The 22,727-nt window shown below is 55.9% G+C and overlaps 2 protein-coding genes across 5 annotated transcripts in view; one reads left to right on the top strand and one right to left on the bottom strand.

The window, feature by feature from the left end:
- Espn (espin) overlaps window positions 1–6,013 on the bottom strand; it is a 29,009-nt gene extending 22,996 nt beyond the window's left edge. For all 4 annotated transcript variants that reach the window (XM_026386072.2, XM_026386074.2, XM_077791305.1 and 1 more), the window contains exons 1-2: window positions 5,720–6,013; window positions 2,723–2,916 (exon numbers count right to left, since the gene is read on the bottom strand). In XM_026386072.2, the coding sequence (XP_026241857.1) occupies window positions 2,723–2,916; window positions 5,720–6,013 (488 nt within the window). The remainder of the gene's footprint in view (window positions 1–2,722; window positions 2,917–5,719) is intronic.
- A 4,823-nt stretch (window positions 6,014–10,836) lies between these two features.
- On the top strand, window positions 10,837–11,787 carry Hes2 (hes family bHLH transcription factor 2). The gene is made up of 4 exons (XM_026385977.1): window positions 10,837–10,881; window positions 10,967–11,062; window positions 11,322–11,421; window positions 11,525–11,787. The coding sequence occupies exons 1-4, from the start codon at window positions 10,837–10,839 to the stop codon at window positions 11,785–11,787; spliced, it is 504 nt and encodes a 167-aa protein (XP_026241762.1).
- Window positions 11,788–22,727: the final 10,940 nt, after the last annotated feature.

The raw sequence follows: 22,727 nt of genomic DNA, 5'->3' as shown, positions 1-22,727 counted from the left end.
GTTTACCCTGAAACACTTTTTAATCCCTGTGCAGCTTCAGGTCTGGGGGAGGGCTGAGGGAAGGAGCTGGAGTAGAGAGTCTGTGGGCCAGTGATCTTCAGTTTACCATGACAGGTAGGGGCCCCCATGGGGAGAACCTGGAGCCCCCTCCTCTCTCCAAAGCTCTGGGCTGAGCCCGGAGCCTCTCTCTGACTGGTCGGTCCCCAGGGATGTCAGAAGCAGACATGGTGGAGGCACAGTGGGTGGTTCCTGGGGGTCAGGGGTCTACCTGCTCCCTGCCCTTCCCAGGCAGCCCCAGCTGGGGATCGAGACACCTCATCCCCTCACTGGCCACTCATGTTCCTGTCCAGGAGGGTCAGTAGCCCTCTCCAGCTGAGACCCAGGGCCTGGGACAGCTCTAGTCAGCTCTGCCCGGCCCCGGTTCAGGGCTCCTTTTCAGCGGGAGCTCAGCAGCCCACCCCTGAGGTCACCATGGCCAGCTCTCTGCCTCTGGTAAGATCCGGCTCAATGAACTGGGATAGATTAGAGGAAGAGTGGTCGGTGCAGGATGTTCCCAGAGACTCAAGCCCTTTCTGCCATCTCAGGCGTTAGCAGGCCTCCCACAGGCTGTCCAGCCCTCCCCTGCACCTTGTCACCATCGCAGCCCAGAGCTGCCCACGGCCTCCCTGCGTAGTATCAAATTTCCACTGCTAGTTCGGGGTGTCCTTCCTCCCTCACAGGCTCATGGGCCCAGGAAGAGAGCTGAGCCCTCGTGAATAATTCAAAGGCCTTCACAGCAGGCCCAGGAGGCTCACGAGAGCAGAGAGTCACAGCCTTCAGATCCGGGCTGCCTGGCTCCTCAACTGGGCCTGTGGTCAGGGTCACCCAGCTTCTGCCTTCCCCAGCCCTCGTATGCACAGCCCTGGGGAGCAAGAGTCTCCAGCCCCAAGACGGGAGCCTACGTGGGTATACCAACCCCCAGTCCCAATCGCCAGCCATCCCCTCCGGCCTGAGCCCAGCCTGGCAACCACACAAAAGCACCTCCTTATCAGCCAGGTCACACACCACTGCAGGGAACAGAGCCCAAGCCCTCTGTCCACCTCCCTGAGATTCATGGTGACTCCTGGGGGTGCTGGCAGCTCATCAGCCCAAGGCATCTGGCTACAGAGCTGGGCACCACAGCCCGGTCATGCCCAGATCTGGCATGGTTTGGGAGGGGATCAGGGTCCTCAAGACCTGAAGCCCACAAGAGTATTCCATGGCTCAGCCAGTCTCCCCAGCGCCTGGGATCCAGCCCCCAGAGGGCCTGGGGACAGCAGGTCTCATCAGTACTTGCAGACAGGCTTGGAGCCCTCTCAATTCACACTGCTAGGTTCTGGTGGCCCCAGGATCAGCCTGGCCCTCTGGGCACCTCAGGTGTACTGGGCAGGCTGGCAGGGGCAGAAGCACTTCCTTGCTGCGTGACCTTCCTCCTTGGGACCTTAGTGTCATCTGCTTGAAGCATCAGAACCGTAACTGTGGAGGTGGGGGCATCATGTCACAGGTGTGGCTCCCCAGAGCCCCAACCTGGAGTGTCTAACCGGAGTCTGGGCCAAAACCTGTGAATGACACAGGGATACCCTGCACTCAAGGGTCTCGGGGGCCCTCTTACTCTAAATTCCACGGACTTTGACCTGACCCGAACCTGACACAGAGTGGCCACCAAATGACTGTGAGGAGAACGCCCATCCCAGGCAGATCCTGCTGGGTCTCCCACTCACCAGACAAGAAGTCCTCGCCTAGGACGATGAAACCAGGCTCAGCCTTCCTGTCCTGGGTGGGGGGACTACATCCATGTCAGTATGCCTGGGCCCAACAGGCTGCCAGCTACAGATACCTTGTTGTGTTGTCACATGGCTAAGCTGGCCTCTGGCCTGCTCCCTGGTGGCCAGTGGCCCTGAAGTCACCCTCATGAATGGGCCAGACCCTTTTACCTCATAGGTGTTCCCCTCCTGAGGTTGGGGCCACTTTTTGGCTCCTGGAGCAGGCACCCACCAGGAGAGAAAAGTCACTGGCCAGAATCACCACTCTGGCGCCATCCCATTGGTGTCCTGCTCCCCCAGAAGGGCCTGTGGCTTTCCCCAGGACCCCTACCTTCGGGCGCACCTGAGAACTGGTTCCTGCCCTCACCCAGCTCCTCATGTGACTCTGGCTCTGCAGGGCCCCCCTTTCTTCCACATGCCCCCACCCCACCCCACCCCGGGGCTCCCCGGCTTACCACCCAGCTGCTTTCTCAGACAGGGACCCTGGGAGTTTGGGAGCCTTGTCCCCCCTGGCAGTGGGAACGGGTGAGGGGCCACAGGAATGCACGTGCTCTCTGGATAACTTGGCCTGGGCTCCGGGGCCAGGAGGGCGGCTTCCCTAACTGCCTGAGTACTGGCCAGGCCCCTCCGCCTGACTGATGAGGGTCCAGGAGGTGCTCCTGCCTTCCCCTCCCCCTTTCCAACCGCTAAATGAACACAGGCAGGTGACCACGGGTTGCACGTCCAGCTTCCCAAGCCCAGTTGCTGCTGCGGCTAAGGGGGACAGGCTTTGCAGATGAGATGGCCAAGGAAGCCATCACACCCAGAGAAGATGAGCGGCGTGGCAGAGGGAGGACCTGGCCTGGGGATGCAGCTCCGTGGCAGAGCACTTGCCTGGCATGTGCAAGGCCCTGGGTTCCATCCCCAGCACCAAAAAAATTAAAAAGGGTTGGGGTCCTTACTCAGGGTAGTGCCCGACAAGAAGCCTCAGGGAGGGGAAGTCTCCTTTGGCGGCGGCATAGTGGACAGGCAAGGCGCCCGTGTCTGTGGCCATGGTGGGTTCCCCACCGCCGTAACGCAGCAGCCAGTTCACCACCTCAGGGTGGCCGAAGCGGGCAGCCAGATGCAGGACCGTGGCACCAGAATTGTCTTTGTCCTGTGGGAGGAGAGGTGGTTCAAGTTCTCTGGCCTGGATCTGCCCCTGCCACGGGCTTGGGCCACTGCCAGCCTCCCCCTGGCCTGGGGGGCAGTCCTGTCCTCTCTGTCCTCCCTTGCGCTGTGGTCAGGCCTCCCTCAACAGGTTTTTTGGGATAGAGCTGATCCCAAAAGTTGGAATCCTGCTTCTGTCTTTGGGAAACTGAGTGGCCTGCTTTGACCATAGCACTGTGGTCTTCAGAGGCCTGCAGGATGCCACGGTGACACCCCCACACAGCTCCCGGGACACGGCACCCGGGAGGGAGTGACAGCAGGAGTCCTGGCTTCAGGCCCAGGCCAAAGCCCTGACACAACCGAACGCCTGAATGAGCAAGTGTGTTGCTTGGCTGAGGCAGGGCCAGGAAGGGGGGGATGTTGGGCTGTGTCAGGATGGCACTGGGATTGGGGGGAGCACGCTGCATCCCCTCTCGCCCTCTCCTTCTCCCTGCTTCCCAAATCTTTCACAGGATGGATGCCTCCACTTTGGCATACCTCTGACGGCCCAACCTCAGTACAGGAACTGACCCCAGACTCTTCTGGGCTGGGCCATGGGAACAGGCTGTGTTCTTGGTCCCATGGAGCAGTCAGCCAGCAGTGTATATGTGGGCTATGGTGGTCCCTAGGAGGGGCTGGGCAAGACCCCCACAGGAGCCCCAGAACCTCTGGGCCGAGAACATCCATACTACACATCCACTGTGTGTCTGTTGGGGGAAGGGGCTGCTCACAGCACCCAGGCAAGAACTCGAGCGTCTGGACTCAGAGGCTGACACATGTGAAAAACTGGGCACCACTCTAGAATCAACACACCAGGCACCTGGGACAACAGGCAGGGCAGGGAAGGGTTGGGGCAGCAGTGAGATATCCTAGTGGATGCAGTCCACTAGGATCAGGAAAGTGAGGCCTCTCATCCCTCCTTGCCCATGACAAGGGCAAGGACAGATGTGGCTAAGGTAGGAGGAATTGGCCAGAGACCTTGGTGAAGGTAAATCTCGATGGGAAGAGGACCTCTGAGGCTCCTGAAAGGAAAGGAGGACAAGGGGACTGGGGAGCACTGGGCACTGCCAAGTCATGGGACGAGAGGAACAGATTGGCTGTCCCATTAAGGAGGTGACGAGGATTGTGGGGGCAGAGAATAAATGGCCCACAGGAAGCTGAGGAAGATGCTGAGGCCCCTCTCGTATGCTGTGGGTGTGAGGAGACTGTTCAGTCTGTCCCCTGAGTTCACAGGACAGGGCTGGCTAGAGGTGGCCCAAGTAGGACCATGGTGAAAGACGTCCTGATATCAGATCTTGAGAAGGGCTGGCCCTCTTCACTGGCCCTGGGAACTAAAGGTCTGGCGCTCCAGGGGGTCCTGATGGCTCAGGGTTTCCGGGTGGCAATGGCAGTACAGACTCAGTACAGAGAGTGCCACGAGCTGTCCAGGCCTCAGGCCTCAGGCCTCTCCTGTGCTGTGGCCCACACCCTAAGCTGCTTATCTTGTGGGATGGGCAGAACCAGGGATCGAGGTCATCCCCTCCTCCCACTTCCACCCCTAGCACTCAAGTGTGTTGGGGATGGAGGGCAGGAGACTTGATAAACTGGGCACAAGGCCACTCACTCCTTCCACCTCCTCTGCAGTGGTAAGGGAGGCTTCCGGCCAAGCTGGACACTGGGATCAGGGAGGAGAGGAAGGCTTCCAGCCAAGCCTGCACACCAGGATCAGGGAGGCAGGCACCTCCCAAAAGAGTGGGCATAGGCCACATGGCCAGGAACCCTCGATAGCAGGGCCAGCCAGGAGATAAGGGGCTGCTCCACCTCCCAGGAAGGATGGGATGGGGGGCCTTGCCCTCTGAGGACGTGAGACTAGGCTGGGTTTGGCCTTCCTTAGGGCACAACAAACCAGCTTAGAGGAGGCCCCACCTCCTCCCTTCTCTCCGAAGTTAAGCCAGTGTTCTTCATAAGTGGAAAATCAATTCTGCCCCTCCCACCACTGGCTGCCCCCACAACCAGAACATCATCCAAATTCTTCACCTCAGCCCAGAGACCCTCTGGCCTGGCCCTGGTGGCCTGTCCCCTCTGCAGCCCACTCCACACGCTCCCTCCTTGCTGTTCTCCAGCAGAAGGACGTGTCCACCTGAGAGCTTGGTACTTCCTGTCCCTATGCTCACAACTCCCTGATCCTCACCTGGCTAGCTTCTTCTCATCAGCCAGGACTCCCCTGGGAGGTCACTCCTCAAAGTGACCAGTTGGGGCCTAGGGACACGAAGACCCAGAGGGAGCTGAGAAGTAACTTAGAGCTGGAAGGCCTGAAAGTGCTGATGTCCTGTGGAGACCCCATTCTCATGTCCCATCACCCTAGCCCCACACCCTGGCTTAGGGACTTCTGCATCTCAGCGTCAAGTGAGCTGTGGGAGTTTGCCCATCCCCACCTCCAGATCGGATCCTGGAGGGCATGGGCTTCTGGTTCTGCCATCCAAGCCCTTTGCCCCACCCCCAGGACTCCAGGATCAGTGCTGTGTCTCTCCCATGCAACGCCGGCCCACTGAGCCCAATTCTCCTCGGTTTCTCCAATACTACCCACTGCTCCTCCAGGGAGGGGGCCAGGGCTTGCTAGGGCATCTGCCCAGGGACTCAATCCCTGAAGACCACCCCATCCACAGCTCTTTGGAAGGAGAGTTCAGCTAAGCCAGGAGGACCCAATCCCACCTACCCTCTCGCCAGCGGGGCTGGGAGGAAACCCTCTCTGGGGAGGAATCCCCAAGCCGCTTGGGGAGCAGCGGACCCACCTGCACCCTGCAGCCGCCCTGCGAGAGCAGCCACTGCAGGCAGGCGAGGTGGCCGGTAGCTGCGGCGTCGTGGGCCGGTGTGGCGCCGTTTCGTGCGCGGGCCGCAGCGGGCAGGGCTGCCTCCTCCACCAAGAAGCGCAGACAGTGCAGCTTGCCCGCGCGGGCCGCGTGGTGCACAGGCAGGGCGTCCAGGGGGTCGCGCAGGGAGGGCCCCAGCAGGTTGGCTGCATGCAGGGACCTCAGCACATCCAAATCTCCCTGCCGCGCCGCCTGCAGTGCCTGCTCCAGGGCCATTGTGCCACCCGCGGCGCCGCGACCCCGCACTCAGTGCGTTTCCCGGGGTGCCATGCGCGTGGCTGGGCCGTCGGGGCTGTGCGGACCCGGAAGGCGGAGCGGCTGTCTGCTTGGCCCTGGATCTGCACCGCTTAATGCTCCGCTCCGCCTCGGCTGACTCTGGGGCGGGGACCCCGCGGGCGCCCAGCTTAAGCCACGGGCCCGCCCCCGCCCCGCCCCCTTTTCGCCCCGCCTCCGCTGCCCAGAGTCCCCCGCCCGCGGGGACCACTCCGGTGACAGGGACAGGTGCATTCAGGGCTTCTTTCCTAATTTGCCTCACGTAAAAACTGAGGCCCCAAAAGACCGCAAAACTGGGCTAGAATTCGAGAGCCGTCCAGGCACAGAGGAAGTCATTCATCTGCCCACTTGGCCACTATGTGGGCTCTGGAGACACAAGCCAGCGACGATTGCAGTTCCAGGGGATGACACGTGTCATTAGAACAGGCAAAAGGGGGTAATAGGAAGTGATTTGTCGGGGCGACTTGAGCGGCCAGAGAAAGATCCATCTGAAGGAGGTGTCTAGGTTTAGGGGGATGAAAAGGGACATCCATTCCCGGTGGAGGGGAGAGGTCTGAAAGGACAAAGGCCCTGAAGTAGGAACAGGCCCACCAAGCCCTCGAGGGCTCTGCCTTCAGACCTACGCACTGCCCTCAGGTCCTCTGGGAGGGAGAGAAGGAGGAAAGGACAGGCGGGGCCAGTGAGCTCAGAACTGTGGGTCTGGACACCGCAGATTCAGATCTCCCAGGGCCGCTGTCGACCCTGGGCTTGAAGGCCTGGGGCTGCCAAGCTAGAAGAGAAAGTGGGGGCGTGAGGGCTGGGGCCAGCGGGAGACGCACCAGCGCCGTCATCCAGAAGGAAGATGCCGTGACCCCGCGCTAGGACGCAGGAAGGCGCCCGAGGGCGGGCGGCGGAGCGCATGTGCACCAAACCCTGCGGGCGTGGCTAGAAACCGGTTGTGGGAGCTGGAGGAGGCAAGGACCTCTGGACCCGAGCAGAAATGCCAGAAAGTGGGGGCTGCGTAGCTGTAAGAAGCGCAATAAGCATATCGAGCGACCTTGATACAGCCTGTGCCCTTCCTTTCTCATCCCACCTCACCTCACCCCCATCGGAGACCCATGAGAGCCCAGCCCCTGTCCGCTGCTGACTTTCACCCAGCGCCTGGCACCTGCCGGCACAAGGCGGCTCTGGATAAGCTGTAGAATGAAGCTGCTTCCAGGAACACTTGAAGTCTTCGTTCTGATCTCTGCGGCTGCCTCCAATACCATTCTCTGGGGCCGCCACCTGATGGCGCCAGGCGTGGTGGCTTTCAGCAGCTCGCTGGTGACCTAAAACCAGAGCCACTGTGCCCTGGCCAGGTGGGTTTCCAACGACTTCAACCCAGCTGGACCCTCTCACTCTCTGGATGGGGCCTGTGGTCCTTGGGATCTGGGACCTCTTCCCAGCGGATTCCTGACAGCCTCACTACTATGTCTGTTATGGCGAGAGCAATGCACTCGCTGCCTTCGGACTGCCCTCCTCCAGCATGCCCAGAGAGGCAGTGCCCCTCAGCCAGCAAGTAGCCCGAGCGAGGGACTAAATTGCCTTTCTTGAGTTATGTTCCGCTGTGACTCCTTGATGAGTACAAATCCCTGCAATTCATGTCCTCCACCCCCAAGGTGCCCTCCTCCAGCCATGGACACCTCATCTCTTACATGCACTGCTACCATCCCTCTGAATAGGGCAGATCCCCTTGGCCCCTCCCACTCTGATAGTGACATCTATACAAATGCCAGGCATGAGCACCCACCCCCGTTAACCTGTTTCTCAGATTCCCTGAGGACACAGCATACACTCAGACTGGGAGCCTGGCCCTTTCTGCCAGGCCTTTTTGTCCTCTCTGGGGCCCCCACATCCACTGAGCCTGCTGGGTCCTTTCTAGCAACACCAAAGAGGCCCCTCAAGACATGACACATGCATGGAACTCTTGCCACTTATCAGGTTTGTTCCAAGCTTCACCTGGATATTAATTCACACAGGGAGGCTGAAGGAAGTATAGCTGTTATCCTGATCTCAGAGCAGAGGAAAATGAGGCACCAGGAGCTTGTTTTGTTTTAAGTCATCTCTCCTAAGATGATGCATCTGGGAGGCCAGGCACAGTGGCACACACCTGTAATCCCAGTGGCTCTGGAGGCTGAGACAGGAGGATATAAGTTCAAAGCCAGCCTCAGGGGGCTGGAGTTGTGGCTCAGTGGTGAAGCGCTTGCCTAGCATGCATAGGGCGCTGGGTACGATCCTCAGCACCACATTAAAAAAAAAAAATAATGTGTCCACCTAAAACTAAAAAAGAAAATACATAAATAAATAAATATTTTTTTAAAAAGCCAGCCTCAGCAATGGCGAGGCACTAAGCAACTCTGTGAGGCTGTGTCTCTAAATAAAATACAAAATAGGGCTGGGGATATGGCTCAGTGGTCAAGGTTCCCTGAGTTCAATCCCCCCCCCTGCAAAAATCTGGGAAATGGCAAAGCACACTCTCCACTGACCTGGCTGTGCTCTTCTTCCCTTGGTACTTGAAGTTCTCTGGCCAGAGCACCCCATTGCCTCCCACCTTCTAAGTGTCAACTTGAGGACTCTCTCCTTTCATCTCTCTGATGGAATCTGAGACAGACATGCCATGTCTGCCATACCGTGACAGACAGTAGTGAGGCTGTCAGGTATCCAGAAACTGCTGGGAAGAGATCCCAGATCCCAGTGACCACAGGCCCCATCCAGAGAGTGACAGGGCCCAGCTGGTGGGTGGGAAAAAACTGTTCAGGCTAAGTTCAGGCCTCTCTCCCACCCACGGGTCAATGTACTTCCCAGGAGTGGAGACCAGGATGGATTCTGTCCCCATGGCCCTGTAGGAGGCCCTAGCTCACCTAAAGCCTGCACCCTATATCCTGTCCACCCAGCTGTCGCACCTAAGTTGCTCCAGTTCTAAAGGACTCCTTCCAATAAGCAACAAGACCCCACAATCCTGTGGTTGAAGCAAACTGTGAGTGACCTGGCCAAAGTCCTTTATAGTCATGGGGGAGTGGTGAGGGAGAGACTTAAATTCAGGAGTAACTGGCATTGCAAAAGAGTGTGTTCCTCTGCCCCCTGTCCTCAAATAGTGTTCCTAGGCCTGAAGGGGGGTGTCTCAGGACGAACTGCCTTCTCCTCAGTATCGGTCTCTCCTCAACGATGCAGGTTTTGGTGCAGGGTGGGCCATCAGTGTGTATGGCCTGGGGTGCGTAAGTGGAGTGATCTGCAAAGCTCTTAAATAATAATTCCCTTAGAGGAGGCTGGCTCATAGGCATCTAAACAACCATGAGTGAGGGACAGGGCACCCCCAAGCCTTGCTAGGACACATGTATTGAATGCTTTATTCTCATAATTGGAACTGTTATGAGGATTCATGGAAGTTAGGGGAAAAAAGAGTTTGGCCCTGAGCTTAGCACACAGAAAGTACTCCTGGATTGTGACCAGAGGTCCTCTGCTTGGTACACACAGGAGTGGGTGGCCCTGGCTCCTTTTGGCCAGGCTGCTTCGGGTCCCCTTCCTGATGGGTAGCTGGTCTTCTTTTGCCCTGTTGGAGGAACACTATGGAAAGGGACCTGGGCTAGAAGTGGGGGTTGGGCTATGCTGGAGAAAGAAGGGGTCCATCCAGCACCCTGGACAGAGCCTGCCTTGGCTTAGCCCCATCGCACTTCCTCCTGGATTTGGCTTGGTGGGTTCTGCCAACTGCGCATTCAACAATCTGCCCCGCAGTTTGCATTGTGGTCCGCAGGGGTGGCCGTTGCCCCGCCAGCCCATGGGGGAAGGGAGCCCGTAGCAGATGGGCGGGGGACGCCTGCCAGTTTGCAGCAGCAACGGCCACGCGTCGCGGAGGCGTGCCCTGGCGCGCCGCTGGCCCCCCCCACTCCCAGAGGAGGGCGGCCGAGAACCGGCACCTAGGACGCTCCGCCTGCTAGTCACGTGAGCTCCTGCGGGTGGGGAATCTGGAGCCCTGGTGAAATAAAAATGAGCTCCAAGGGGCTTCTGGGTTGCCTCCTTTGAGGCTTAAATTCCCTATCCAAAACCGAGGGTGGGGAACCAGCTGATCCCTGAGCTGATCCGCGAGCCGCGGAGGAGTTTATAGGAGTTTAACCTCCCGCGCGCTAGTCCTGACTTGGTCGTTCCCAACACCTAGGGCCACGACAAGACGCGACCTCTCTCGGAGCCTCAGTTTCCCCGCCCAGCTCAGAGCAGCTGGTGGCAGGAGTGTCTCCTAGTAATCTTCGTGGGCTCTCCCTGAGACCCTGACCTTGGCACGCCTGCAGCCTCTGGGTCCCTGCCCCGGCTCCTAGAACTCTCTGAGTCCTCCTGCGGGGCGTGAATGAAGAAGGGCGGCGTTGGAGAGGGCCCACAGCCAGAGCCAGGGCAAGCCTGGCTTCACCCGCCCTTTCTGCCCACCGGGTCAGCGCTGTTATGAGCCCAATAACGCCCACGGATTCCGTGACCCCTGCCGCAGCTGGGTTGGAAGGCCGGGAGCGGCATCCCTGGGGGCACCATTGTGTTCCCCTTTAACCTTATCCTTAGTAGGAACAAAGGCGAGAGGTGGGAGTGGCGGGGCGGGGCGGTGACACCGCCAACTTAAACCCGGCTGCAGGCGCAGCACACTTCTTTGGCGCGGGCCCGGGCCGCGCCCCGGACTTCGGTCTTGGTCTCTGTCTCGGCTCTTCCTGCCTACCCAAGTCTCCCCCCCCCCGCGCGGGACCCGCAGCCACCGCCACTTTCCTCCGAGCATGGGACTGCCTCGCCGGGCAGGGGATGCGGCAGAGCTGCGCAAGGTAGGAATTGGGGACTGGAGGCGGGAGGGATCCGGCACCGCCACCCACCTAACCGCAGCCGCTGCGCTCAACCTCGCGCCCACAGACCCTGAAGCCGCTGCTGGAGAAGCGCAGGCGCGCACGCATCAATGAGAGCCTGAGCCAGCTCAAGGGGCTCATCCTGCCTCTGCTGGGCAGGGAGGTGAGTTCCCTGGGGTTCGTCGCGGTTCAGTGAACCGGGAAGCGGAGGTGGAGGGCGCCGGGGCGCCAAGGGCGGGCAGTGCTCCTGCCTGAGGAACAGGCTAGAGGGATCCCAAGGCCAAGCCTGGGCTGGACAGGCACTGAGGAGCCGACCCACAGAGGACCACACGCGCGCCTGGAGCGCAGTGCTGTTGGTGGCTGCTGTCAGAGATCTGTTTTGTTTGTTGGTCTCTGTTCCTCTCCATCGCGGCCTGGGGCAGAACTCGCGCTTCTCAAAGTTGGAGAAGGCCGACATTCTGGAAATGACCGTGCGCTTCCTGCAGGAGCAGCCTGCGTCCCCCTACTCCCCGGAAGTGCCACGTGAGTGACCCTGCTCCCACTCCCCGCCTACCACACCCTTTGCCCAGACCCCTGCGCTCCTCACCTTTCACCCTGGGTGTCTCACGCCTCTCTCCCTCCGCAGCGCCACGCGACAGCTACCAAGAAGGCTACAGTGCCTGTCTGGCGCGCCTGACTCGTGTGCTGCCGTCCTGCCGCGTCCTGGAGCCCACCGTAAGCGCGCGCCTGCTGGAGCACCTTCGTCGAAGGGCATCAAGCGTTACCCCTGATGGCTGGCGGGCTGGAGACTCTGATGGGCCCCCCTCGCCAGCGCCACCACCTGCGCAGGCTCCTGCGCCCTCTCCACCTGCACCTCCCGGTGGCCCTGGGCTCTGGCGGCCGTGGTAGTCCCTTGGCCAGTCCACAGGCCCTGGTGACTGCAAGGGAACTGGAAGGCCCCAGGCAGGGCAACGAAGCTCTTGGTGGTGGCCACTGTTCCCATAAAGAGGGACCAGCTGGAATGGGATGAAGGCTGGAATGGGATGTTTGTGACCCGTGTGGAAGACCGCAGCCCTCAAGGATTCAGCCGGAACAAATAAGGGGAGCTGCCCTGCTTCACCCCCAGGTTAGACGTGTCTAGATAGGAGAAGGGGCAAGTGGCTGTAGGGTGAGGAACAAGCCCTCCCCGTCCCAGCTGGCTCTGGAACTGCGCTAGCCACAAACTGCCTGGGCAGTGATGCACCTGCCATAGGGCTGGCACCAGACCAAGGCCTGGGCCAGGAGCTCACCTGGCCAGGTGCAGCCGTCTGCTCAGACTGAGCACTGCCTACCCAGTCCTGCTTGGGCCTACTTCCTGCCCAGATGGGCTTGGAAATCTAAGGCGATGGCCTTTGGGGTTTTGGTCACTGCCATGGCTCCGCAGAGCATCAGAAAAAGGTAAAGGAAATGTAGGGCTGGAGAGCCGTCACCTCCACTCCTAGGCTGTCCTCCCCAGTTACTTATGTGGCTGCGGGTGAGGGCTTCCTAAGGTGGTCTTGGAAGGATTTATTTCCCCAAGCATAAGGTGGTTTTGGGGTGTACAGAGGGGTGCGATGAGAAGGAAGTTTGTCTCTGGAGGGCCTGAGCCCAGCACAGCTGTGGTGCAGTGTGAGTAGAACAGGGTCCATGCCACAGGGTGACAGAAATTCAAGAGATGGCATGTGTTAGGGAACAGGAGACCCCTTCCTGCTTTCTCTACAGTTCCTGGGAACTGGTTACTGGAATCAAATTGTTCTTTTTTTTTTTTTTTTTTTTTTTTTTTTTTTTTAATATTTATTTATTTATTTATTTTAGTTCTCGGCAGACACAACATCTTTGTTGGTATGTGGTGCTGAGGATCGAACCCGGGCCGCACGCATGGCCGGGCGAGCGCGCTACCACTTGAGCCACATCCCCAGCCCCTCAAATTGTTCTTAAGAACAAGTTTCTTTCTTCCCTATGAAAGGCAGGAGGCTCGCTGGGAGGACCCCAGGGGGGACCTGTGGATCCTGGTAATGGTGCCCCAGAGGGGGTTGGAGGACTTGCTGCCCACTGTCAGTCACTGTCATCATTTCCTGAGGGACTTGCTGAGCATTGCTGGAAGATAGGGAGTTCTCCCCCAGCCCCCAGACCAACAGCCTGTGCTAGGGACCTAGGCACAAGAGGAAGAAGGCAAAACTGATGGGGAAAGGGCAGTCACTAAGTCAGCCTAGGCCACACAGCCCATGAGGATCTGGGCACTGGTTTGGGTGACAGGATGTGGGGAAAGCTGTGGGCATTACTGGAAAAAGAAATGAACATCAAGACAACAGGGTGAGGTGCCCCCAAAGGCTTCAATGGGCCATGACTAGACTATAAACTCCCAGAGGGCAGGGCTGGGGCCGAGTGTCCAGGGCACTGGGTGTAGAGTGGTGCTCAATAAACATGGTGGACTAGTGAACAGAGTTGTGATTGGGTGCAGGGTGCTAAAGCTTGCCCAGCCTGCGTTTTTGCTTAACTTCCACCCTGGGCCCCTGGGCTCACTCTTTTTTTTTTTTTTTTGGAGGGGGGGGGTGGATATGGGGATTGAATGTAGCCACTGAGCCTCATTCCCAGCCCTATTTTGTATTTTTATTTAGAGACAGGGTTTCACTGAGTTGCTTATCCCTGGGTTCACTTTTAAATATTTATTCCATGAAGGCCAGTGCTTCTTGGAAGGACAAATGCGGCCCACTTTCCAGAGTTCATTTAAGCATAAGGGGCAGGTTACCCCTGGCCCATGCCCACCCTGTGAGCTCCAGGTTCCTCCTTGGCTGCAGAGCTTTGCTTCAGGCTCGCAGAGGACAGGGTTCTTGTCTCCAGAAATAAAAACTTTCAGTATGGGTTTAAACCAGGTGGGAAATGGCAGAAGTCTCTCTGTTGCCACTTCTTGCATCTGAACACCTATCTTGGCTCCCAATTCTATGACCTGCACTGGATTGGTCCCCTCTGGTGACAGGACAAGCAGTTGGGGAGGGGGGTGAGAGTGGATAGACCAGTGACGCACAGGGTCAGGTGCTCTGGGGGACCTGAGTTGGGCAGTCAGCTGGGCACTGGCATGCCAAGGCACGAAAAGTTCTGGGCCGGAGGCAGAAGCCAGAGGTTCTTAGCAGGGATGAGCAGGAGCTGTCAGGGAGGCCTGGGCTGGAACTCTCAGCTGGGCTTGTGCACAGGGACCCCACAGCCTCCTCCATAAGGCAGTCAGCCACCTCTTCCTGGCAACTCTCTAGCTGCAGGACCCCTCTGATGGCCAAAAGTGTGCAGGCAGTGGCTCTTTCTGTGGCTTCCCCCCGCCCCCAGTGCCTTGTGCATGCTAAGCAGGGGCTTTATCACTGGGATCTATCTCCACTGCCCACAGAGGAGCATGGAGCTCACAGGGCATTTTAAGATCCCCACATCTCATCTGAAGGAACGGCCCCTATATCTATCTATCTCTCCCTCCCCCCCCCCCCCCTCTCTCTCTCTCTCTCTCTCTCTCTCTCTCTCTCTCTCTCTCATAAAACCAGTGGGAGAAATGATTCTGTGACCCAACAACCGAGGTGTCTGGGAACTCATCTTGCTGAAACATGTACTCCTGAGGAGACAGGTCCCCACCTGCTCCTCTGGCACCAGGTAGTTGGGAGAGGTCAAGTCCCATCTCTATGGGTGTGAGGCTAAAGAGTGGGTTGCTAAGGAGAAATCCTCCCACAGGCATTTACAGGTTTTGCTGCCAACCTGTGCATGGAGGCTCCTGCAGGTCAGTCTCCTGCTGGTTCACCTGGGACAGGAGCAGAATGAACCTAGTCTGCTGGAAAGTCGGGAGAACCCAAGGCCTTGTGGCATCCCCTAAGCCCTCCCTTTGGGATCTCCCCTCTGGAGGTGACAGTGGCAAAGAGGGCCTTCTCATCTCATGCACAACACCTATATCAGTTAATGGCCACAGCTAGATTGGCAGAGTGGAAAAGGTCAGTGGTCTTGGCCAGGGTCCAGGGGTGGTCTTGCCCTCCTCAGGGGTCTGGAAGCCTCTGCCCAGGCACAGCCCACTACATCAGGCCCGTATTGACTTTTCACTTTTTATTTAGTTATTTATTTTGCAAATTTACTTTTCAGAAATGTACCAGGTTGGCAGAGCTGTCCTGGAGAACAGATCCAGCCACGGGCTTATTTCCCCTGGAGCTGGGGAAGGAGTCCTGGGCCTGGTGCAGGCAAAGCCAGCGTTCTGCCGCTGAGCTGCACCCCGCGCCCCGCTTTAGTTCTTATGTGGGTCCCTAGAAGGTGGCTGTGTCTGGGGAGCAGAGTGTGCCTCAGGGAGCGTGTCCCTGAGGCTGAACCGCCCTTTCGGAGAGCTGCCTGGGCATGTGATGTGGGGGAGAAGGCAGCCACCCACCGGGGGTTCCCAGTGAGTAACAAGTTTCACTCTGGGTTCTCGGAGGCCCTGGCAAGGCCCCAGGCGCTTAGAGCAGCTCCAATAGAATGAAGAATGGTTTCAGGAGCGTGAGAAAGGCGCCGGAGGACACGCCCTGCGCGCGCGGTGCTGCCGCCCGAGTTCCACTGGGGGGCAGCAGGGAGCAGGGGCCGGACCGCCCATCCCAGAACCTGGTTGCGTGAATGAGGGGTTCCCTGGCCCAGGAGTCCGGCGGTAAAGCAAGAAAATTCCAAACAGGATACGAGCTCGCTGCTGCTCCGGTTGTGGAGAGTGAGCCCAGAGCAGAGCCGGTCATCTTGGTGTTCGGCATATTAGGATTTTTAATAAATCTCAGGGAACATAGGACTGCGCGCACCTGCAGTCCTGAGCAGTCGGGAGGCTGAAGCAGGAGGCTCTCATGAGCCCAGGAGTTCGAGGCCAGACTTAAAAAAAGAAAAAAATCAAGAACCACCCCAGACCTCAAAACTCAAAGGCAGATCCAGGGGACTGACTTTTGATGGCTATAAACTCCTAAGGGTGAAGATGAATATTCAGAATGAAAGAAACAGGTCATATAAAATGGGTGTGGTACTTGGAGTTGCACGTCCCCATGCGTTTGGTTTCTCTTTGAGCAATTTACCAGACAACCAAAATTCCATAGGAATTCTTCCTGGTGTCGTGCCTGGTCTCCCCTCTGCCCCGGAACATCTGTTATTCCATGTCTGTGCCCCTGAGGGGCCCCAGGTTTGAGCCTCAGCAGCTCTGGGGTGAACCCACCTCTGCCCAACATTGACTGGACTTCTCAGACAGCAGTACCAGGGTAATTGCCTTCCTGTGGCTTCGCCCCCACAGGCTCTGACATGCATTCACACACACATCATCGAGGTGATGTGTTGGCTTCTCTTATTCCCTGTCCTTCCTATCTATCTGGTAAGCTTGATAAATTCATATTTCCACACCCTACTCCAGAGGTTCTCTGGTCCTGTGTCTGAGTCAATAGTGACTACACACCACACCTGAGGCCAGACAAACCTGCCTAGCAAAGATTTACGTTTATTTTGCCACCAAAAATAAAAGCCCCTCCCTGCCATGGGCTTCTGACTTGATTGAGTCTGCTGAAGCCCTCCTGGAGTTATCTGGCTATTGTAGGATCTGATTGGTCAATTCAATGACAATATAATGCATCTTTTAGGTCTTTTAAGATGGTATTAATTTTTCCATCCCCTGGGATTTGATTTTATTTTTCCTGTGGTCCTGGAGGTTTAACCCTGGTATGCTGCCACTAAGCTGTACCCCCAGCGATTTTTCATTTTTATTTTGAGACAGGGACTCATTGTATTACCCAGGCTGGCTTCAAACTTGTGATCCTCCTGCCTCAGCCTCCCAAGTCACTGGGATCACAGGAAGTGCCACCAAGCCTGGCCCTCCTGGAATCATAGATTGTTTTGATTTACTATTGATTATCTCGGTGGGACATTTAGAATTTACACTTGATCTCTACTATTATCATCCCACAAGTCAGAGAACGGATGTGGGGCTGGGCCAGTATCAAGACGACTGGCAGCTCCACAGCCAGGGACCAGACAGTCAACCACAGTGGCTAGAACCCAGTGAGTGGCCCTGTGAGTCAGCCAGGGTGAGGACTGCAGCTATTACCCAGCCTCCACACGCCTCCGGTCTAAGTATGAGACTCTGGGGTTTCTCAGGATCAACATGAGCTCAGAGCCTAGATCCTGGGATCCTGGAAATGATTACTGTACCCATTTGCTACAGGTTGCAAGGACTTTTTGGGGACCCAGCTTTCCTTCCATCGGTGGTTTCTGGGTCTGAAACCGGTCTTGAGTGTGGAACCTGGAGAAGCAGTCAGTGCTTTTCACAATTGTGGCCGGCCCCGGAGCCTCCATTCTTTGTGTCTTTTAATTGCACAGACCAGGAAGTGAGTGCCCCCATGGCTGTGCATCCATTTTGCCCTTAAAAGTGCTGGGCCCTCTCTGATGTCTCCCTCACCCTCTGCCACTCTGTCTTGGCAATAATTCTGACCCCTGGCTCTGACAGCTGGGCATGCCGTGGGCCTCTGCAGTTCTGGAGTCCACCAGGCAGCACGACAGAGCCTGATTCTAGAGCGGCATCTCCTACTGTCTGCTGCTGCCCTGCTTCTTGGTGATGCCACAAGCCTTTGCCATGCCATCCTTACTAATTTGGCAAATGGTGCCCTTCAGCCCTGCGCAGGACCTAGTCCCAACAGGGGGTTTCCAGGTTCATACAGCACATCCTCGGCAGCGAGGTCCCTCTCTGAGCCCTGCAGCCCTCCTCCTACCGGTGGCCTCACTTAGTGAGGGCAGGAGCCAGTCTCCCAGGAGGGCAGTGCCAAAGCAGAGCACTCGCCCCTATCCAAATGCATTCCCACTCCCTTCGACTCAGCACCTCGGAATCTAGCCCCGCTGGTGTTCTAGAGAACCTGCGGCTCCTCAGGGGACATGGCCCTGCCGTTTGTCACAGGGCCCAGCGTGCCCTGACTCCGCTGTGGAGCACCTGACCTCTGGTGATTGGTCTTCCAGTGTTACCCCTTCCATCCTGTTTCCCTCCCCATCCTCTTGTGCTTCCTGACAGATCGTCACACTCTTTAGGACGTCCCTGTCTACTAGTGCACCAGGCATAAGGGTTGAATAGTGATCCCCAGATTCACACCCACTGGAACCTCAGGGTGTGATCCTATTGTGAAATAGAGTCCTTGCATGTATGATTAAATGCAGTCGTACCGGATTAGGTGGGCCCTCAGTCCAACGGCTGTTGACCTTACCAGAGAGGAGAGGACACAGAAGACAAGAGGCACACAAAGCAAGAGGGTCCCCAAGTTCCATGGTCATTTGTTACGAGCACCACAAGGAATGAGTGCTTAGTACCAGCCAGTCACTGCTGGAGAACATTTCTTTCTCTCTTTCTATGTGATACTGGGGGTAGACTCAGGGCCTCACACAGGCTGGATGCACTAGTCAGATTTTTGTCACTATGACAAAATATCTGAGCAAACCAAATCAAAGGAGAAAAGATGTATTTTAGCTCATAGTTAAGAGGTTTGCACCCAGGGTCAGCTGGCTCCATGGCTGCTAGAGACAGGGAGAGGGCGAGGGAAAGGAATGGGGGACTGGGACGGGAAGTGGGGAAAGAGGGACGCCAAGGACAAGATATAGTGCTCCCAGGACCTCAAGGACCCATCTCCCAGTTTCCACCACCTCCAACAGTCCACTGATAAGGACCTCATGATCCAGTGACTTCCCCCAAACCCCACCTCTGAATGTCACTGCATTGGGGGCCAAGCCTTTAACACGTGAGCCTTTGGGGGACCCTCCAGATCCAACCATACCCTGGGTAAGCACTCTGCCACTGAGCTACATCCCTGCCCTGGAAACACTTTCTGACCCCTGTGGTGGGATGTATCCATTTCTGTTTACTGGATTAACAATCAAGACATACATTTTGAATATACTGACTCATGAACTACAATAATTATATGTCAGCATAAATAACATTTTCACTTTAAAAATAATTACAGTCATGTATACTGGTGCACACCTGTAATTCCATGACTTAGAGGCTGAGGCAGGAGGATCACAAGTTCAAAGCCAACTTCAGCAACTTGGTGAGGCGCTAATGAACTTAGCAAGACCCTGTCTTGCTATGGGGACATAGCTCAGCGGTAAAGCACTTCTGAGTTCAATTCCTAGCACCAAAGCTAATAGTACTAATTGTTATTATATTACATTTAATAAAACAAAAATAGGGGCTGGGGCCGTGGCTCAGCGTTAGAGTGCTCACCTAGCACATGCAAGGCCCTGGGTTCAATCTTCAGCACCACATAAAAATAAATAAAGTAAAGGTATTGTGTCCAACTACAACTAAAAAAAAGAGAGAGAAATAAATATTTTTAAAAAGTAAAACAAAAATATTGGGAAGAATGGCATTGTTTTGCAAATCTCTACCACGTGGAGTGATGAGAGACAGCTGGCTCTCACATCTGCTTCTGCCCTATATGTGTTATGGCAGGTTGTTTTGGTAAAAGAGATGAAGAAAAATGGCCTAATAAAATTGGGAAAGGAAAGAATATTTTAATAATATTTTCAGTAAATTTCAGATATTTTTCTTTGATACTACATCTGAGCTCAATTAGTACTAGTTTCTTGTTTTTGATTTCTGCAGTACTGGAGCTTGATCCCAGGGCCTCAGCCATGATAGGTAAATACCCTACCACTGAGCTATGTCCCCAGCCCTTTATTTTATTTTTTAAATTTTTTATTTTGAGACAGGGTCTTGCAAGTTGCTGCAGCTGACCTTGAACTTGTGATCCTCCTTACTGGCCCCCTGACTCTCTGGGATTACAGGTGTGTGCCACAGTTCCTCGAAAGTCCTAGTTTCTCAAAGGTTAGTTACAGAGCAGAATATGAAACTGTATTGTTGTATTTTATGCTCTATTACATTAAACTCCATTGATCTACCTTGCCTTTTTTTTTTTTCCTTTGGGGTGTTGGGGATCAAATCTAGGGCCCAGAACCCAGGGCCTCTTGCACCCTAGGCAAGTGCTCTCTCCCCCAATCCCTACCTGGCATTTGAATGGTTATTTAACCCATGCATGACTACAGTGTAGCATCTTGCAGCAATCATCTGGGAAAGACTGGCTCCCGGTATTTTATATCATACAGATCTTCTGAGCATTTTTCTTTCCTTTTATACATTTTTTGCCACACATCAGCCTGCAGCTGGAAAGTCACCACACTGAACAGGAATCAAAAAGGCCAAGAGCATTTTAGTGTAATTATGAAATGATTTTGATCCCCTGGAAGGGTCTCTGGGACTCCATGGGTCCATGGAGGACACGATGGGAACTGCCGACGTGGTAAGGTATAGCTAAGGTGCCAGAATGTACGCACAACCCGAAAGGGAGCAGAAGAGGAAGAGGGAACAGAGGATGGAGCAGGATGCAGTGACACTCACCTGTGATCCCAGTGACTGGGGGTGGGGGCTGAGGGAGGAGGGTCTCAAGTTGGAGGCCAGCCTTGTCTTGAAATAAAAAGGGCTGCGGGTGGAGCTCAGTGATAGAGCACCCTGGGTTTCATTCCCAGTACCGTGTGCACACACAAAAAAGTACATATAATATGATTCCATTTACTAAAAGTTTTTAAAAGCAGACAACATGAATCTAGCACTGGCAGCCTGAGGGCAGCCGCTTGGTCAGGGAGATAGGCATGAAGACAAGTGGCGCTGCCAAGGTTCTGAATTTTTTTTCAGAAATTTGCACAAGCTAGGCAAGCGCCCTACCACTGAGCTGCACCCCGGGGACCTGTTCTGTTTAAGAAACTGGGAGCTAGTTACATGTGTCTGTTCACTTTATGAAAATCTTTCAAAAGTGCCTGTAAGGCGTGCACTTTTCTGGGGTATGATGTACTTTGGTAAAAGGGTTTAAAATATGAGTCTAGCCTGAGCAGATCTTTCCCGTTCCCAGCTTCTGGCCCCGTTCTGTGGATGGAACCCTGGGCCTCGTGTCTGCTGGGCAAGCGCTCTACCCTGGAGCTGCAGCCCCAGCCCAGGCAGTCTTTGTGCTTCTCTCCAGCTGAGTTGCAGCTGCACAGTTGGCTGCAGGCATGGAATAAGTGCTCAGTTGGATGATTGAGGGGAGGCTGTGTTTCACTGTCCCAATAGTGCCAACAGGGAGTGGGCCCAGGGACTCGGGGGTGCATGTCCAGAAATGATGCAGGGACTGCTATGGAGTCTGCAGGTGAGAAGAGAGCACAAAGGGGTGGAGGGGAGGAGAGATGGTTGGGCAGTGGAGAGGTTTGGTAGAGTCCAGGGGGTCTGCAGCTAGGGCACCGAGGGAGTGGTGGGTGTGGTCAAGACAGCCACCTCAGCCACTAAGACTTTGGAGAGGTTGCAGTTATGGAAATGACAGAGTCAAGATGATGCTGGACATGGGATCTTCTGATGACGATGACCATGGAAACGGTAAGTCGGGCATGTGAACACGCAGGCGGGGCTTTCACTGGGGCTTGACTGTGGGAGACACAGCTCCTGCAGGGTGTCACCAGGCTGGCTCCCTGGACAGCAGAAGCCAGCTGGTTTCCTTGGTTGGGAGTATCAGTCGCCTCCAGGCGGGGCTTGCTCTTCACACCCTGCTTGCTCTCAGCACCTTGGCCGGAGCTCAAGTGAAGCGCCTCTAGCAACCCGGGCCCGTAATCAGGTGCTGCATGGAGCCACGGTTCTGCAAGTCCCTTAAGAAAAACATAATCAGACTCCCGCTTTTTATCATTTTATGTGGGGGGAATGTAGAGTTGCCCTAGTCTCTGTGGTTTATGTCAGAATTGTGGAGTTCCTGCTAAAAATTCGAGTAAGGCAGATGGGAGTGTAGCTAGTGTCCAGCATGCGTGAGACCCTGGGGTTGACCAACAGTTCTGCCCCCCCCCCAAAAAAAAAAAAAACAACAAACAAACACATGAAGGTGAGTAGGGGAAGGTTTCTTCTGCTTAGCAGCAAGAGCTCCCAAGGAGGAACAGGCTTCATGGAGCTGCATGGAGCAGGTGGAAATTTACTTTGCCCCTAGGTGGCGCCACAGGGCCACAGACATACCCAGGGCCCTGCAGTTCACAGAAGCCCAGTGTCAAGGGCAAGAGGCCTTCTGAAGCTCTCCTCTCACCAACCCTATTAATTGGCAGGTGCCAGGGCATGGCTGTGATTCCAGATTGAAAGTCTGACCTACTTAAAGCCAATGAAACGATTTCTAAATGCCTCTTCTGGGAAATGGAAAGGGTCTCTATGCTTGCTCTACACTAGTGGACGTTTTTCTCCTCCGTGTAATGACCTATTTACTCTTGGCCTTTCCTCTTGGATTATAGGTGCTGCTTGCAAGTGGATCTTTTATTAGTTTTAGGTGTCTTTGAAGTGGTTTGTGCTGGGGGCAGAGCACGTGACTCTGAATGTTAAGATAGGAACCAGCCGGGTAGCAGGAGGTCTGGGGTCTGTTCTCCCAGCAGTGCTTGTGTGGGCCCCGAGGTGTCCGTCGTCCCTGTGGGAACAGAGGGCTACCTTGCAGCATTCACATAGGTTCCCTGCAGGTAACATGCCCAGAGTCCTTCCTTTCAGTTCGGGGGCAGCATCTCCACCATCCGTCAACTCTGGGGTGGAGCACAGTAGTTGGATACTACATTGGAAACCCCAGACGAGTTGTGTGGACGGAGGGGCCAGGCCCCTCTCTGCTGGCTGCATCCTCTGCCTGACTCCCCCCGGGAACACAGAGAGACCCTGTGAAACCCTGCAGTGTCCTTCTCTCCCGTGTCTCAGCTTGAATGCCTCAGTCTTCTTCCAGGACTGAGGCCATCCGAATTCTTTGGTCAACCCCTCCCTGCAGCCTCCAGACCTCAGGGCAGCCAGGATTCACCAGTGG

Source organism: Urocitellus parryii, chromosome 11, assembly GCF_045843805.1.
Source record: "Urocitellus parryii isolate mUroPar1 chromosome 11, mUroPar1.hap1, whole genome shotgun sequence".
In the NCBI taxonomy this organism is placed as follows: Eukaryota; Metazoa; Chordata; class Mammalia; order Rodentia; family Sciuridae; genus Urocitellus; species Urocitellus parryii.
The sequence above is the reverse complement of the archived record's forward strand: the minus strand, read 5'-3'. Positions and strand labels throughout refer to the sequence as shown.